The sequence below is a fragment of the Phallusia mammillata genome, chromosome 8 (assembly GCF_965637545.1).
Source record: "Phallusia mammillata chromosome 8, kaPhaMamm4.hap1.1, whole genome shotgun sequence".
Lineage (NCBI taxonomy): Eukaryota > Metazoa > Chordata > Ascidiacea > Phlebobranchia > Ascidiidae > Phallusia > Phallusia mammillata.
The window spans coordinates 11,538,385-11,554,904 of record NC_137259.1 but is presented as its reverse complement, the minus strand read 5'-3'; the positions used below and the strand labels follow the sequence as shown (position 1 = coordinate 11,554,904).

Here is a 16,520-nt window from a genome sequence, read left to right as displayed (position 1 = left end):
CTGTCACTCCGTAGTATGACAGTCACCAAGTGATAGGCGCAATGGCAATGCATGAAATTGCTTCGTCTACTCAAGAGAGTGAGACAGACAGGGGGAAAGAACAGACAGTTGAAGCGCGTGACAAACCTAACAGCTGTGCGAGGGTGACGACCGCCTCCAAATCATCCTTCATACTGTACGACACATCCATAAGATAGTAAAAATCAACCGGGTACACTTCAGGTTCTTTGATTCGGAAGGGAATGAAAAGGGAGTCGCCAATTCGAATGCGGGCCTGGGTGAAAAAAATAAACGTACAGTTTACATTACGTATGCCAAACATAATTTTATTTCAGAAGGCTGCGTTATAAAAGTCGTTCAATTCATTGATGTATTGGCATCATATGGCATATCTCTTGACAGATAACCATTCAGGATTCTGTTTTTCGTATTTAAAGACCATAATGCCATAAACGTTTTATTGGTGTTTTGAATTTACCATCCCAAATTCATGGTTAAATCGTTTCAGTTCGTTGGCAGCGTTAAGTGTGTATTGTGATTCTATGTATTGAATGTCATTGCACTCGTGCTTCTTCAGGATTCGGTGCAGATTGCAACGTTGGCCGCTGAAGTCCTGAAATAAAAACAAAACTTCTTTTAAACGACCCTTTTTGTGACAAAGTTTGATTTATTTCTCTTTAATGCATTAGAATATAGTGTACACAAACTTAAGACATAAAAATGTGCTTGAAGGTCTTTGCATATTGACGAATCAACGATGTAAGCCTAAAGCGCTTTACTTGAACTGAAGAATTCCATTTGTCATAAGAGGACGGTCGGTGTAACATGCCTCAAGCATTATACATGGACAGTGCTGCCGTAAACGCGCGTTTGTAAACAAAACCACTAAAACCTATAATCAAAGCAAAAGCTGTTCGTTTCCATGACAATGCGTTGAAAATATGCGACGGTGGCTTGAAATGCAGCAAGTACTTGTTACAAACCGCTGAGCAATCCACAAAACACGTACGAAAGCTATGCGCCAGTCGTACACGCTGTAATTATATGGATACAGATCGTTTAATTCCGGAATAACACCAATACACATTCAAGAGGTTGTTTAAGGTAAAAAAAACTATACATACTTTTATCATTATTATGTATGATAATACCAATACTTTAGGTTGCTACCAATTTAATATGTCAACAACTTGCAGTTATTTTCTACTTGCGACAGTAAAAATTTTGAGCAATAAAAAAAATTGCATCTGATAATGTTTAAACTATTTATTCTTTAAATCGGTAACATGAATACGATAAAGTGAAAAACAAGGCTCTGTCAAAATCATCGAAGTGTTGTTGCTTCTTGTCGACAGCGGTTAGGTAGCCGTTAAAATGCCTGGGGCGTATTGAGGCAAAACCGCCTTGCAATACTTGGTGCAAAACCTGCCCATGCGTTACCCACAAACACGAGACATCTATAGGCGCATTACCTACTGCAAACCAGGCTTCTGCCAAGTGCTTTCACGAAGTAACTCGGCAACATGGGCGTAGCCACAGAGCATAGTGCTGGTCGTAAGGCAACCCCGTAATAGTCACGTGATACACGCTTGATTAGGCAAGAGGGATGGGATGTTGGGGCCAAACACTTACCGGTTGTGCACACCACTGACAATGCGGGTGCGCAACTATGCAGTCGCTTGGTAGTTTCGCTTGAGCACAGATCCCACTGACGGAAAACGATGAGCTCGAGGAAGCACTACCCGATGCGGACGCTGAGGCCGATGCTGATGATGAATACGACCAACCGGTGGCAGCAGCACAAGTAGATGTTACTGTTGCACAAGCAAAAACATAAGTTAATATATGACCTTGTACATTACAAAGGCGGGGTAGGGTTTATTACGTCGTAAACACCGAGTTGACCTTTGTTACAAAGCATATTGGCATCGTAAGCATGATTCATTCCCAAAAATCGTTTATCGTTATAGCTTTTGTCCCGCCGCGAATGTCAAATGCGTCATATTCGATGTGTTTGTCGCAAAGTTCGGTTAATGAGAAGTACTTTCAGAACAATGTTAATACATAGTAACTTTTAACTCGCCTTGATCTTAGAAAATACCGCAAAGTCGGAAAGACCGACCTGGTTTTATCACATAGGGATGGGGGCAAAATGTCAAGTTTGCGTTGAAGGCGTTGACGAGAGAGCAACGCTCAACGTCCGAATTAGCAGAAATAAAAAAAAACACTTTTCTCTTAAACTTCTTTTGACACAACAAGTAGTCGTATGTACATGCAGGGATTCACTACGCATTTGCACAGGAGTTGAGACACGGCCAAAGTGGGAGAAAATCTATCACGGCACAAGTAAGCGGAAACAGACAATATAATCCACATGGACAGTGGTTAATGATTGATCTAAAAGGTTAGAACAATACCGAAGCTTGGGCGGCATACGAAACCAGCTGCTTTCTATTAGCTAATCTAAAGAGGCGGTTGCTTCGTAGCATCGCTGCTTGCTACGATATGATGGTATAAATGATTGTTGTGAAGAATTATAACAACTTGTGTGCAGACCTAAGTTAGGCATCATGGATTACAGACAACAAGTCCATGACTTTGGTGATGACGTGACGTTTTTTCTTTTGTCAAATTTTGCAAATGTTGCTCATTGCTATAGGGAATTTAAAGTATAGTCTTTTTAATGTCTACACACATTGGGAACCTGAAAATTTTACAATGCAGAATAAAGCGTGTTGACTTTCAATGGCCTTAGGCGACAAATGAGGCGACTTTCTTAAATTTCGAAAACCGTTGATCTTGAGTAATGTTATCACGATATAATTGGAAAAGATGACACCGTCTCGTGCTGTCGCAGGTATCACTGTGCACAAATTGACTTACCTTTGCTGCTAGTAGTTGCACTTTGTGCCAGGACATGTGTTGTCAGGACCATTAATGTTACAATCACAGCACGTAAGATATAAACTGGGGCCATTTTCTTCGATGTTTTTACTCCTGGCAAAAAATACAATTTTTGTGTGCAAACATAGTTAAGTACCTTATATAACAAGTAAGACTTTTAAAAAATAGTGATCAATGGAGATGTTTGTAATGCTCGCATTTGATGTTTGTTTTGTGACCAACCTTACGCAGCACAGCCAACAAGCACGTTTTGTAAACATATTCAATAGGCCCGTACACGTTGCCTTCATCTACTTACTTTTTGGAATGGAGAATCAATGTTCATGCTTCGAGGGCTAAAATTATATTAAATCCTTTCTTTCTGGACCGCTGAGCCAAAGGTATTGCCCAATTCCAACGTTCCACCAACACAATGCCCCAGGATTGCCAATGTACTTTTGCTGTACTTATGTCTGGTGGAAGTACTAAACAAATCTGCAGAAGAACTACATTTATTTAGACATCTACCTAAGTAAGTGCATACCGTGTAACAACACGCGAAAAACTATGGTTAGCAAAAATAAGACCATAGATTAGTTGTCAACACAACACTACTCAACCGTCTCCCAGAAACTTGGGCCTACTTGAAACTCGGAAAAAAGGGAAATAAAAACACTCGTTTCAAGTCTACTATCGCCTTGTCAAATCGCTGAAGCTGTCTACGCTGCCCATCTTGATGCTATCTGATGGAAACGAAACTATGTTTAACCATTTTGGTTGTATAGAAAGTACACACTGGCGTAAAAAGTAAAAGAAAAAGAGTCAGCAACAATACACGGAACTTACACAGTTGCTTTGCCAAACCTTAGGGCTAACAGCTTTGTCCCAAATTATTTTCGCACGTACCAGCATACTGTCCTGATTATTTCAAGAACTTACAACTGTGGAAATTCTCACATTTAGGAGCCATTGCCCCAGTTGAACTGGGGACACAAATTAGCTGACTAAACTACAAATCCGGTTACAGTATTTGCTCAACTGGGTTCATTAATAGCAAACATAGCTGTGCACAAAAATGACCTCGGGCATGTAGAGGAGCACATCACTACCTCGACCTTCTATAAAATCTGATAAACACATGAAGTTAAACCCGACGCCTTTTCTTCGTTGTTGCGCATCTCTGCCTATTTCAAATGCCAATACGCTTTAAAGTATCCTCCGGCAAACGAGGCGCCCAAGACAAGCGCGTGGCACTTACCCAAAACAAACAAGCTTTTCGCAAATCTTCCACTAAAATCCAATGCAGCTATATTCTACCCAAGCGTCATACTACGCATGCGTAATAAAGTTTATGCCAACACTAGGGAATAAAACTTTCCAATGTTTTCTTGTCTGTCGACGACTATCAAAGTCAAATAGGACTTATCAATGTGAATCCTTATTAATAGTGTGACATCATAGAGGCGCCGGTAAAAACTAAACACGTTCGCGCCCTTTTTCTATGCAGTGCCGCTGACATCACGTTTCGCTTTTGGAAGCCGACTGGTCGATTGCGCATGCATCTGCGACTTGAACAGCAGCTCGGTACTTGCACTGATCTATATTTACCCCCACAGTGCCGTGGAAAACACAGCACGGCTCAGAACAGTCAGTAAACCGATTCATACGCAAATGTAACTTTTACAACATTCAAGCTGGCTTGTCCTTATCCTGTCACAGCAAGCAGGAACAAAGGCAAATTCCAAACCAAATCTGACATGTTTGCACTAGAATTTACGAGCTTTTATTCCTCTTGTTTGTCACAAATCCATTCAAAATCTAGGTGCATTCTATATACCAGGCCTAAAACTTGTACCTAATTCCGGTTGTAACTAATTTGAGTCCTCAATACTAATCTGTAAAAAGACAAAACAGCTAGTTATACGATCATTCGGACTGAAAAGCAAATATTACGGCTCTCAACACGCTTGACTTGGTCCATTGTGTCGTGTGCTTAACCGACCATAAGCCTACGCTATTCAATGTTGTGTTTGCTCAACCTGTGTCAGAAAGCTATTGTACTCTCTCCTACCATCTGGCGTCAAACTTCAAACGTTTTGCTTGTTATTTATCACGCTTGTGGCTTACGCAAAGTAGCATAGTTTCAAAAGTAGCTGCTTGTAATGTCAGATTTTTCGGCACTCCTGTTTCAGAGTTGTAATCAGGGGCGGCTCGTGCTAGGGTGCTGCGGAGCTGCAGCACCCCCCTAATATTTTTACTTAATACTCCTAATATAATATTACACATAACTTTTATTATTTTTATAGTTTTTATTCGTTAGCAGTATATAATAAGCATAATTTGCCCCTTGATCACCTTTTTTTCAAAAAAAAAAAATTGTTATCTATGCTGGAGCTGCAGTTTCATGACGTTTCGTGACGTTTCGTGACGTTTCATAACGTTTTGCAGTTGTGCGCATGCGCACTTGGAAAAGCTACATGCCGGGCGAAATAAGCGACAGGGTGCTGCGGCTCGCGCAGCTCCACCAATCACGTAGCGAGTGAACCGGCAATCCAGCATGTAGTCGTCTGTTCCGGGTTTATTGTGTGCCAAAGCAAAACTCGTGTACTTATAGTTAAATAACTATTTCTATCAATTCCATCTATCAATTTATTTGTTTGGAGGTTAGTCGTGACTTTTTAAGATGACTGTTAGTGGGCTTCAGTTTTTGCAGTTATCATTGAATTAAAAAGTGTATCTAACACTTTGAAAAGTCACGATTAACCTTTATAATAAATAACTGAATTAAAGAATTTTAAGACAGTGTAACGTTTTCTGTCGCGTGTTCCCCTGTTTTCACGAAAACGTCACACAATGTGGCTCAATAAAAAACGCGGACACCATAAAGGAACGACAATTCGTTTTAATGGTATGGTCAATTCCGGTTTTTCTGCGAATGAAAACGAAAACGTATAAAGCACAAATCGCACTCGAAACACAACAAGTAAACATACCGACTGTTTGGCCACAGGGGTTTTGGTATTTAATGATGTTTTAAAGGCCGAACAAATCCTGCACAAATAACCAAACATTTACAGTTTTAGAACAAAACTTCACATTACAGTACAAAGCCAAACTTACCAGCAAAATGATTCACAAATGCAGCTTTATCAACTCAGCAATTTATTTATACTTTCTAGCTGCTAAATAAAGGTATCAAAGTTTAGATTGATGGCTTCAATTCAAATTATGCCTGTCAGCAGTTTACAAACGTACACCACGAGGCAAGTTACAAATGATTGCAACATACACAGTACACAGGCAATTGACGTCACGCATTAGAACATTAATTGTCACGCAATGGAACACTAACTGTTGCGTCACAGGACAATTGTTATACGTTTTGCTGGGCAAAGTTATGTTCACAACAGTTGGCGAAAACGACGTAACATACCCCCACCCGAATGTATCTCCAGGGGAGCATACATTCTAAAACACAAAACGTCGTTGAATATATACCGAACAAAACGAACGAAAATGAACATCGCAAACAGTTTACAATTTGCCGGTCGCGCAATCACCGCGGGAGTCCATCACTAAACACAGTTTGGTGATGGGTCGTCTGACGGAGGTGGCACCGGTTCCTACCAGTGCAGAGCGCACGACACCATGCGCATCCGGAAAGGTCGAAATCACTCGGCCGATTCTCCAACGTGCTCGCGGAATGGATTCGTCCACAACCAACACTAGGTCGCCTGCCTCGACGTTCCTCTGCTTCGAAAACCACTTCTGTCGTTCAATGACAGTGGGTAAGTATTCTCGCACCCAGCGACGCCAAAATTGGTCAGCCAGGTATTGCACTTGTCGCCAATGGTGGCGAACGTAACAGTCCTTCTTCACGAACACGCCAGGTGGCATGTTGGGCGACGGACGCAACAAAATTAAATGATTGGGAGTCAGCGGCTCGTCCGATTGTGGATCCATCACCACTGGAACAATGGGTCTACTGTTGAGAATGGACTCCGCTTCAACAAGCACCGTTTCAAGGGTGTCGCGGGTCACGCTTTGTGCCGTCAGCAACGCAGAAAGAACTCTTCTTACAGACCTGATCATTCTTTCCCAGACGCCACCCATATGGCTTGCCGCAGGAGGATTAAAAGACCATTGGATGTCCTGTTGTCTCAAGAAGTCATCAATGCTCTGTTGATTCCATCTTCCGATAGCCTCTTTTAGCTCACGCACGGCTCCGACAAAATTTGTTCCATTGTCGCTGCAAATCTTAGTTGGTCTGCCACGTCGTCCGATGAATCTTCGCAGGCAGTTGATAAAAGCACTCGTTGACAAACTGTCAGCTACCTCCAGATGCACTGCCCTGACCGTCATGCAGGTAAATAGACAGCCGTACACCTTCACTTGGCTTCTTGCTTGGCGCACCATTAGCGGTCCAAAATAATCAACGCCAACGTACGTGAACGCGGGGCTATGGGAGTTCACACGATCAATCGGCAATCTGGCCATAAGTTGCTCGCCAACGGGCGCATTTCGTTTCCTGCAAAACACACAATTGCCCAACACACGGCGTACAGCGGCTCCGCCCTTTATAATCCAAAATTTTTGACGGATTTCAGACCAGGTGTGACTCATTCCTGAGTGACCTACGTCCTTATGAAACTTGACAATCAGTAAGTCGGTGAGGTGATGTCTGCCTGGAAGTATAATAGGATGCTTCGCATCATCCGAAATAGAGGCCAATTCAAGTCTCCCTCCAACGCGTAGGAGACCGTTGCGTAGGGTGGGGCCAAGCTTGTCAAACGTTCGAGAGTTCTTCGTTTTCTTCCACTGACCATTGCCTTTTCGCAGATTTTCAAGCACCTCTGGAAAGGCTTGTTGTTGCACAATTCGAAACAGTGCCAATTCAGCTTCTTGAAGCTCTTGAACCTGAAGGGTTCCCTTCGGAATGGTCGTATTTGTATCTGCACACCGTTTCGACAATAAAACGCGCTTATACCGTAACAACCAAGCGGTTGCACGTCGTAGGCGATTCCAATCGGAGTAATGATTGATCAGTTTTGAGATAGAATCCGTCTCGCAAGCGGTTCCACACGTAAAATTTGCACTGACCTTCTTTGCTTCCATTAAAATATCATCTCTATTTGAAACTTCTTCTTCTTTAGGCCAAGTAGATTCGTCACCCCAAAGAAACCGTGGACCGGTTAGCCAAACGTTGTTATTCACCATTTTCTTCACAGACAAGCCACGTGAGGCGTCGTCGGCAGGGTTTAATTTGGATGGAACATGTCGCCACTGCTCACTTCTGCTTCCACTGTCAATCTTTGCCAGTCGGTTTGCTACAAAGGTTTCGAAACGTTTTGTAGAATTCCTAATGCTCATCAACACCGACATGGAATCTGTCCAGAACGTCGATTCGCAGTCGGGACAGCCCAACTCTCGTCGCAGAAAGCCATCCATTTTAACCGCTAGCACCGCTGCCGTCAACTCCAAGCGTGGTATGGATACCGTATGTATCGGTGCAAGTCGTGACTTGCCAAGCAAAAAACAACAGTGCACCTGCGTATTGTGGTTAACAAGGCGCAGATAAGAAACTGCCCCGTAGGCCGAAGACGATGCGTCAGCAAAATGGTGCATTTCCATCTTAACTATCTTTCCAAAGGAAGGAGGTTTAATGCAGCGTTGAACCCGTACTTGGCTTAACATAGGAAGTCCCTCCATCCAGCTTCTCCAACGATTAGCATCTTCATTTGAAATATCTTCGTCCCATCCTAACCCTTGACGACAAAGGTCCTGCAAAAGTATTTTGGCACTTACTGTAACAGGAGCAACAAGACCTAAGGGGTCGTACAGCGCACTGACGGCAGACAAAATTCCACGGCGCGTCAGCGACTTATTCGGCATCTGCACATCAAATCCAAATTCGTCATTTGGGACGTTCCAAAACACGCCCAAAATTCTTCCAGCTACGTCCGAATTAAGATCATGATTCTTCGCCATCTTGGACCGTTCGTCAGAAGGAATTGATTGTAAAACTCTATTACTGTTGCTCATCCACTTGGTTAGGTGGAAGCCACCTCTTTGCAGGAGCTGACCTAAGTCTTTCACCAACATAATTGCTTCGTCCTCGGTCGCCACGCTTGCAAGGCAATCGTCCACGTAGAAATTTGATTTTAGCGCTGTAGTAGCTGCAGCACTGAACTCGTGGCCAAACTCTTCCGCAGTTTGGAGCAAGCTGAAAGCGGCGCAGCTCGGAGAGGATGTTGCGCCAAAAAGATGTACAGTCATCTCGTGGTCTTCCGCTGGCTTGGACAGATCGCCCTTGGGCCACCACAAGAAACGAAGGCTCGCAGTGTCTTCTGGCCTTACCCGGATTTGATGAAACATGGATTCAATGTCTGACACAACCGCCACGGGTTCCTTTCTGAACCTTGTCAGGACGCCTACTAAGTTGTTCATCAGATCTGGGCCACTCATTAGGGCATCGTTTAATGCAACGCCTGCGTGCTTTGCGGCACAATCGAACACGACGCGCACCTTGTCAGGCTTGCGCGGGTGCAAAACAGGGTGATGTGGAAGATACCACTCTCGTTTACTTTGGCCGCGATCGTGCGAAGAGATCCTTTTCGCGTATCCCTTTTGGATATAGGTTTCCACAGTGCCAACGTATCGCTCACGAAGTTTCTCGTCCTTCTTTAGTCTTCGTTCGAGAGAACGGAGTCTTCTTTCTGCCAACACGCGGTTTGGCGGAAGTTGAGTTTGATTTCCTTTCCACAGCAAGGGCAACTGATAATGGCCGTCTACATGCAACACGTCCCGTTTCATAATTTCGAGCGCCGATCGGTCTTCACGCGAAATTCTCTTGTCATCAATTATGGTTAAATCAGAAAAATCGGTTCTCCACAGACAGTCGATCTCTTTGCTCACGTTGTCGTCAAAACTACTTACGTAGTTTAAATCAATGCGTGTTCCGCTGGTGGGCACAAACGATGGCCCCAACAAAGACCACCCAAGAGCCGTTTTTACTGCAATGGGTTGTTCGCGGCTGCCGCAGCGCGTCTCCTGGAAAACCATCAGTTCAGGAGCATCGACGCCAATCATAAGTGTCACTTCTCCACCTTCGATCTGTGGAAACTCTAAACCGCGCAAGTATGACATCCTTTTCAGTTTAGTCTTTGATGGTAACTTGTTAGTTTTTACCGGAAGCTTATCGATGGCCATTACACTGTTAAGATTAATACTAGGTCCATCATCGAAGGCAGGAGCAACAGACAGGGAAACTATTTTTGTTGGCATAGTTTGCTCGTGGCCTACAGTTCGAAGCGATACAGTACGAGACTCCCCTTGCAAGTGTAGGGCATCCACTAGCCGTTGACTACACATAGATTTAGTGGCACCAGAGTCCAAAAATGCATAAGTGAGAAATTCTATGTTGCCATTTCGCGCCCGAACTGGTACGATATTCATGTACATATCACCACATATACTGGTATTGCCACATATTGCAGAGGGCTTGGAATCTGACGCCAAGTGAAATGAATTAACTTCACTGGTTACCTTTTCTTCAGGAGCAGAACTGCGGTTGGCTTCTGCTCTAGAAACCTCCCGATGTAGCAGCGTATGATGAGAGTTGGAATCACAACCGGAGATCTTGCACGGATCCTCCTCCTTGCAATCTCTTGCATTATGTCCTTTCTGCAAACACTTAAAGCACAGTCTTTGCCTTCGTGCAAATTCGTATCGTTGGTAGACAGGCTTCTTTTCAAACGAATTGCAAGTGGTCAAATCATGGAGCCCTGTACAAAACAAACAGCGAGCCTGCGGGGCTTCAGTTCCCGGCAGCTCAGACGACACGACGTACGTCGCAGCCCTATTTTTTCTTTGACCACTAGGCGTCTCCCGTACGGGGTGATGGGCCCGTCTAAACGACGAACTTGCCACGGCAGCTTGATTATCGACAAATTCGGTGAGGTCGTCGAAATTAGGTTCTCGATCGTATGTTTTAATTATACGGGCGACCTCTTTGTCCCATTGCTCTTGCATGTCACTGGACAAACGACGCACAATCGCCAACAAATTTTGAAATGTGTCCAAACCTGCGTTGCCTTCGATTTGGGATAGTACCACTTGACATGTCTTCATCAACCTCGCGAATTTCTGCATGCTATGGACGTCTTCCGAGCGAAGTTAAGGTCCGTACTGTAGTTGGTTTAAGCAGGTGCGCGCAATGATGTGATCCTTGCCATAATTTTCCTTTAGCAGTTTTAGGGCCTCGGCGTATCCTCCTTCTCCACTGAGCATGGAACAATGCTTAATCAAATCGTTAGCATCACCGACACAAAATTGCTGCAAGTAACTGAGGCGCACGTCGTCGTCAGAAACATGTTCAGCAATATGGCATTTAAAGCTACGAATAAAGGCATGGTACTCCATAGGATCACCGGCAAACTTTGATATCTGTGGGGGTGGCAGTCTAGAATCTTTCTTAACAGGTCGCTGATTACTAGTCGACGGTTGGGGCTCCGGCAAAGCACATACTGGCAGATCAGACACAGACAATTCGCGGACTTCGCCAACGACACTACTGGTGTTTGCACAATTACAACGGCATTTAGGCTCGAACGGAGTGGCTTCGGGCTTCAAAACTAGTTTTCTGGGTTTAATAGGTGACGGAACAGACTTACTTGGTTCGTTGGACTTTGTAATCAAGGTCTGTGTAACTGCCGTACCTAATCCTTCCAATGGAACAGATAGGGGTACTTCAACGGGGTCTTCCTCGTAGGAGTTTACTTCCAGCTCCGCCATGTGGAGTGCGTGTTTGAAACGGATTGCCTTTTCCATCTCATCCAATTTTCGTCGTCTATCCTTTTCTTCGCGCGAACAAAGTTCTTCTTCTTCGCGGCGCTGACGCTCTTCTTCGCGGTGCCGACTTTCTTCTTCACGTTCAACACGTTCCCTCTCCCTTTGGATAGACTGTAACTCATAATTCTGCTGTATTCGCATACGTAAACTTTGCAATTTTAATTTAGATCTCCGCTTCATTTCTAAGATAGCCGAACTAGATAATGTGCGCACGCTACTTATCACCGAACCATCCACTGAGGGTGGGCGTTGCGCTACATTCTCCAGCGGATTCGATGTAGAGGGTTCGCCATCGCGGAAGGAGTGAACACTCGCTTCGACCCATTCTTCCGTGCGTTGGTTCACGTCGTCTAAATCGAATTCGGGATCGTCTGCTGCCATCTTCGTCGTGATTGCGTTGGTACTAGACAATTGACAGTCGGCCAGTCGAAAAACTTTTATGTAACGTTTTCTGTCGCGTGTTCCCCTGTTTTCACGAAAACGTCACACAATGTGGCTCAATAAAAAACGCGGACACCATAAAGGAACGACAATTCGTTTTAATGGTATGGTCAATTCCGGTTTTTCTGCGAATGAAAACGAAAACGTATAAAGCACAAATCGCACTCGAAACACAACAAGTAAACATACCGACTGTTTGGCCACAGGGGTTTTGGTATTTAATGATGTTTTAAAGGCCGAACAAATCCTGCACAAATAACCAAACATTTACAGTTTTAGAACAAAACTTCACATTACAGTACAAAGCCAAACTTACCAGCAAAATGATTCACAAATGCAGCTTTATCAACTCAGCAATTTATTTATACTTTCTAGCTGCTAAATAAAGGTATCAAAGTTTAGATTGATGGCTTCAATTCAAATTATGCCTGTCAGCAGTTTACAAACGTACACCACGAGGCAAGTTACAAATGATTGCAACATACACAGTACACAGGCAATTGACGTCACGCATTAGAACATTAATTGTCACGCAATGGAACACTAACTGTTGCGTCACAGGACAATTGTTATACGTTTTGCTGGGCAAAGTTATGTTCACAACAGTTGGCGAAAACGACGTAACAGACAGAATGGGATAAAACATCTGCTATTCCAAATATGTCGTGCAGGAATAGGCAACAACAAGAAATACTCAGTTTTAGTTCTGAATGCTACTGAAAAAATAGCTCTGTGACTGTGAAGTTAAATGCCTCACTGGAATTCAGGCAATATCAAACGCAGAACAAACAATTGCAGAAGCAACAGGAATTTTTGAAATAACCGAGTGATGGCCATTTTAAGTTTTGGTTTCACACCATGTGGACAGTATTTGCAACCAAGTGCAATCATGTGTATTGATATAATGGACATGTACTGTTTCTCTAAACAGTATACTTTCTTAGTTGTCATTTGGAAATCAAGGAAGAAGCTATCAACTACTTTGCCCAAACTATAACTTTATGATTCATGGTGGTTGTAAAAAGGAAGCACAAGGTTTAATCATATGGGTTAAATTTAAATGAGAGTGTCGTAAATTTCAAAGCTTGGAGGAGTATTGCACTTTAAAAAAGGAAGCACAAGGTTTAATCATATGGGTTAAATTTAAGTAAGAGTGTTGTAAATTTCAAAGCTTGGAGGAGTATTGCACTTTAAAAAAAGGAATTATAAGCAAACTAAAAGACAATTATTAGTCTGTAGTGTGCACAAAAATTTAAAGAAAAGATGTTTAAATAACCAAGTTCTGACACAAATGTAATGTGGTTGTTAAGTTTGTCAGTTATGATACCAATAAAAAGCTTTATGGCTAGTTTTTTGTGTGGCAATAATCTGTGAAGTGTCATGAGATATGTTGAAACAATGACTGTGCATAAGTTACTCAAATGAAACATGACCATATTAATGACTGAATAGCAAGTCTGTTAGTCAGTGGTCATTGTTATAACCAGTTATTCTTAAATGTGGCCAACTGAAATACTTTAATATATATTGTTGTTGCGTTTTACCGTATTAACATCCGTTCGTTTCGTGTCTGTGTCACGTGTGTTTTTGTGCCACATTATTGCCGCTTGTTATTGAGTTTGGCCCGTTGCCATGCAAGTAAACAAAATTCCCCAATGATACTGTCCGCTGTTTACACTCGTGCACATTAATGCGTAACGAAAATTACGTCACAATGGAATTACCAATTAAGATTTGTATTACTTGTTTTTCTACACAAAACAATGGCTGGAAATCTAGAAATGTGGCTTTTCTATATATTGCCAACTTATATATGTTAAATAAAGGCTAAAATTTGGAGCAGCACCCCCAGAAATTTTAGGCACGAGCCGCCACTGGTTGTAATGAACACCAGCACTTGTTCTTGGAAACAGCTTTCACGAAACCCGATATTACGAAACACTATACAACACTAAAGAAAAGCAAACCATCAGTGTCCGACAAAAACAACGCCAAATACGCAATTTTAGTAAGCCTTTACACCAGGGGTGGGCAACCTGCGGCCCGCGGGCCACATGCGGCCCTTGATTAAAGGTTGTGCGGCCCGCGAAGTCACTTGGACTCCAAATGTACTGGCAAACGAGTCCAATTATTATATATTTTTGAGCAGATTAGTGCGCCTGTGCTATTTTTCTATACGACTTGGCAATATGCTGCGAGAATCAAATACGAATTTTACTTGTAGTAAGCAGGGGCGAAAATCCATTAAAATTATTGGGGGGGGGCTATGACTGATCTGAGTAGATGACGTCACCTCGATTGGGGAAGTCATGACGTCACCAAACAGATTTTATTTGATAACAGACAATGCGTTGCCTCGAAACCTTTGCAGCAAACTCAAGGAGTAAAAAAGAAAACAGATTTTAAGTTTTAGCATGTTTTGTGTATTGTTGACAAACAACAAAATGAGAAACGAAAATATCTATGACACATAATCAGTTTTGTTGTCAAATATGTCCAAACATGTTTCGACGAATTTCCGAAACAGCAACAAACTCTTTAGTGTTTTCTTCAACCGGTACTTGATCGAGTAAGTCTGAATGCACGTGACAAACAGCTAGATGATTTAAGCGAACCTGGGTAGTCGTGCTTCTCAGTCATGTCGCTACAGCCTCTATTGAACCTGCATAACATACAAACCTAAGCATTCTGTGTCTAAAAATTGGTACAATTTACTACCTGATAAATTTGAAGAAGATGCCTGCATCGAGCTGTTTAGTTGTTCCAGCAGAGCTATTGGTTTTTTAACAAGGTATAAAGCTAAGAAAGTTTCGGTTTTCTCAAAACGATTTAAAAGGGCATTGGCTTTGGTGGCAGAATCTGTACTCCCCTCCGACATGCCGCGAATACTTTCAGTTACACTGTAACTGTTACAGCAGAATAATTTTCCAATACCGACAACATTGCCAACAATCGACAAAGCCAACGAGTTGGACAAAGCGGCCGAATCGATGCTTTTGTATTGATGAGCTCCGTACTACAAGCAACGACGCTTTCAAACATAACCTGCAAACATTAATCATGATTTATTAATCACACACAAAAACACATATAAAATAGTTACGTCGCATTACCTTAAACTTTCCTGATCTCTTAAATAACACGCCGAGTTCATGGACCCATTGGACGACGTCCCTGAAAAACGGACAACTTGCAATTGATTCCTGCATAACCAAGTTTGCCAAGTGTGACTGGCAATGGAAATATGTAGCGAGAGGGTACTGACTGCTAATAACGGCTTGACACCCATTGTACTTCCCACTTATATTTGAGGCTCCGTCGTACGTTTGTGCACGTATTTGACCAGCAGATAGGGAAAATCGAGTCAGAACGTCTAAAATTATCCTTGCAATTGCATCTTCAGTTGTCTGCTGCATTTTGTGCAGACCCAGAAAATCTTCATGTACACATAGCTCCGAATCGACATGGCGGATGCAAACAGACTCCTGCTCACTTCCACAAATATCTTGTGTGCCGTCGACCATCACTGCGAACATTCCATTGGCTTTAATTTTAGACGCTAAAATTCGTAAAATAAAGTGACTGAACATTTGTGTCATTTCTTGCTGACCACGAAATGATGTGAAGTTGGTTTTTCGCTGGAGGAACTCTTTAAACTCGGCACTATCTTCAGCACGAAGTTTTAGGTGGTAATTTCCTTCTCCGTCGTCATGGCCTCGGATAGCAAGGCCTTGTCGCAATAAATATCGCAAAGACGTGAACAATTTCATCAGCGATCGCCTGGCGGCAGCTTGTTGTTCGTTAAAGCCTGTGTTTATTTGAAGTGCAACAGACTTCCGCTTTATGGCATCTAGTTGCATGGTGGCAAAGATATGTGTTTCTGTTAGTTGATGCAAATCAAATGAACTCTTTCCCGTTTTCCAGTTTCGAAAACCGTCTGATATAAACGCAGGTTCTTTTTTTGAACTGCGTGCAACAAGCCCAGTTTGTCTGCTTTTGAACAAATAAAACAGAGCACCCCATTAACACCTGGTACGCAATGGATCCACGGGAATAAAACATACCACTTGGTTTGAAATTTTAAAAATCTACCGCCGCAGTTCTTTGCTGGCAAATGGCTTACATCTTTTGGTTGGTTCGGGCAGGATTGTGACAAAAGATCCGCAGAATTTATTTCTGTTACACAGGAGTTGCTTCCCCCATCTGTTGTTGTGGAACTGTTTTTGCCTTTGAGTATTTCTGTTTCCTTCTCTAGTAAAACACTTTCAGGCACTGCAGAATTGTCCTTATCTACTTCCTCAAGTATGTTTTTCCACTCGCTGCGTTGGAAACGAAATACTGTTCTA

At 42.8% G+C, this 16,520-nt stretch overlaps 2 protein-coding genes, 1 long non-coding RNA gene and 1 pseudogene across 3 annotated transcripts in view; all 4 read right to left on the bottom strand.

The window, feature by feature from the left end:
* LOC145205217 (uncharacterized) overlaps nt 1–3,423 on the bottom strand; it is a 51,772-nt gene extending 48,349 nt beyond the window's left edge. The window contains exons 1-5 of the mRNA XM_080077888.1: nt 3,203–3,423; nt 2,884–2,997; nt 1,633–1,814; nt 479–613; nt 127–274 (exon numbers count right to left, since the gene is read on the bottom strand). Coding sequence (XP_079934014.1) covers nt 127–274; nt 479–613; nt 1,633–1,814; nt 2,884–2,977 — 559 coding nt within the window. The 5' untranslated portion in view covers nt 2,978–2,997; nt 3,203–3,423. The remainder of the gene's footprint in view (nt 1–126; nt 275–478; nt 614–1,632; nt 1,815–2,883; nt 2,998–3,202) is intronic.
* Nucleotides 3,424–5,770: 2,347 nt separating this feature from the next.
* Nucleotides 5,771–12,799, bottom strand: LOC145204876 (uncharacterized; annotated as a pseudogene).
* A 1,848-nt stretch (nt 12,800–14,647) lies between these two features.
* On the bottom strand, nt 14,648–15,091 carry LOC145205448 (uncharacterized). Its single transcript, XR_013853656.1, has 2 exons — nt 14,893–15,091; nt 14,648–14,836 (listed from the first exon to the last, which is right to left on the bottom strand). It is a non-coding gene; the product is annotated as an uncharacterized LOC145205448 (long non-coding RNA).
* LOC145204797 (uncharacterized) lies at nt 15,070–16,034 on the bottom strand. Its single transcript, XM_080077383.1, has 2 exons — nt 15,288–16,034; nt 15,070–15,219 (listed from the first exon to the last, which is right to left on the bottom strand). The coding sequence occupies exons 1-2, from the start codon at nt 16,032–16,034 to the stop codon at nt 15,070–15,072; spliced, it is 897 nt and encodes a 298-aa protein (XP_079933509.1).
* Between the last annotated feature and the right edge of the window lie 486 nt (nt 16,035–16,520).

Coding starts and splice junctions, on each gene's coding strand:
- LOC145204797 (XM_080077383.1), bottom strand. CDS start 16,034: ATGCAACTAGATGCCATAAAGCGGAAGTCTGTTGCACTTCAAATAAAC. Junction 15,220..15,287: donor AGAGATCAGGAAAGTTTAAG/GTAATGCGACGT, acceptor TAATGTTTGCAG/GTTATGTTTGAAAGCGTCGT.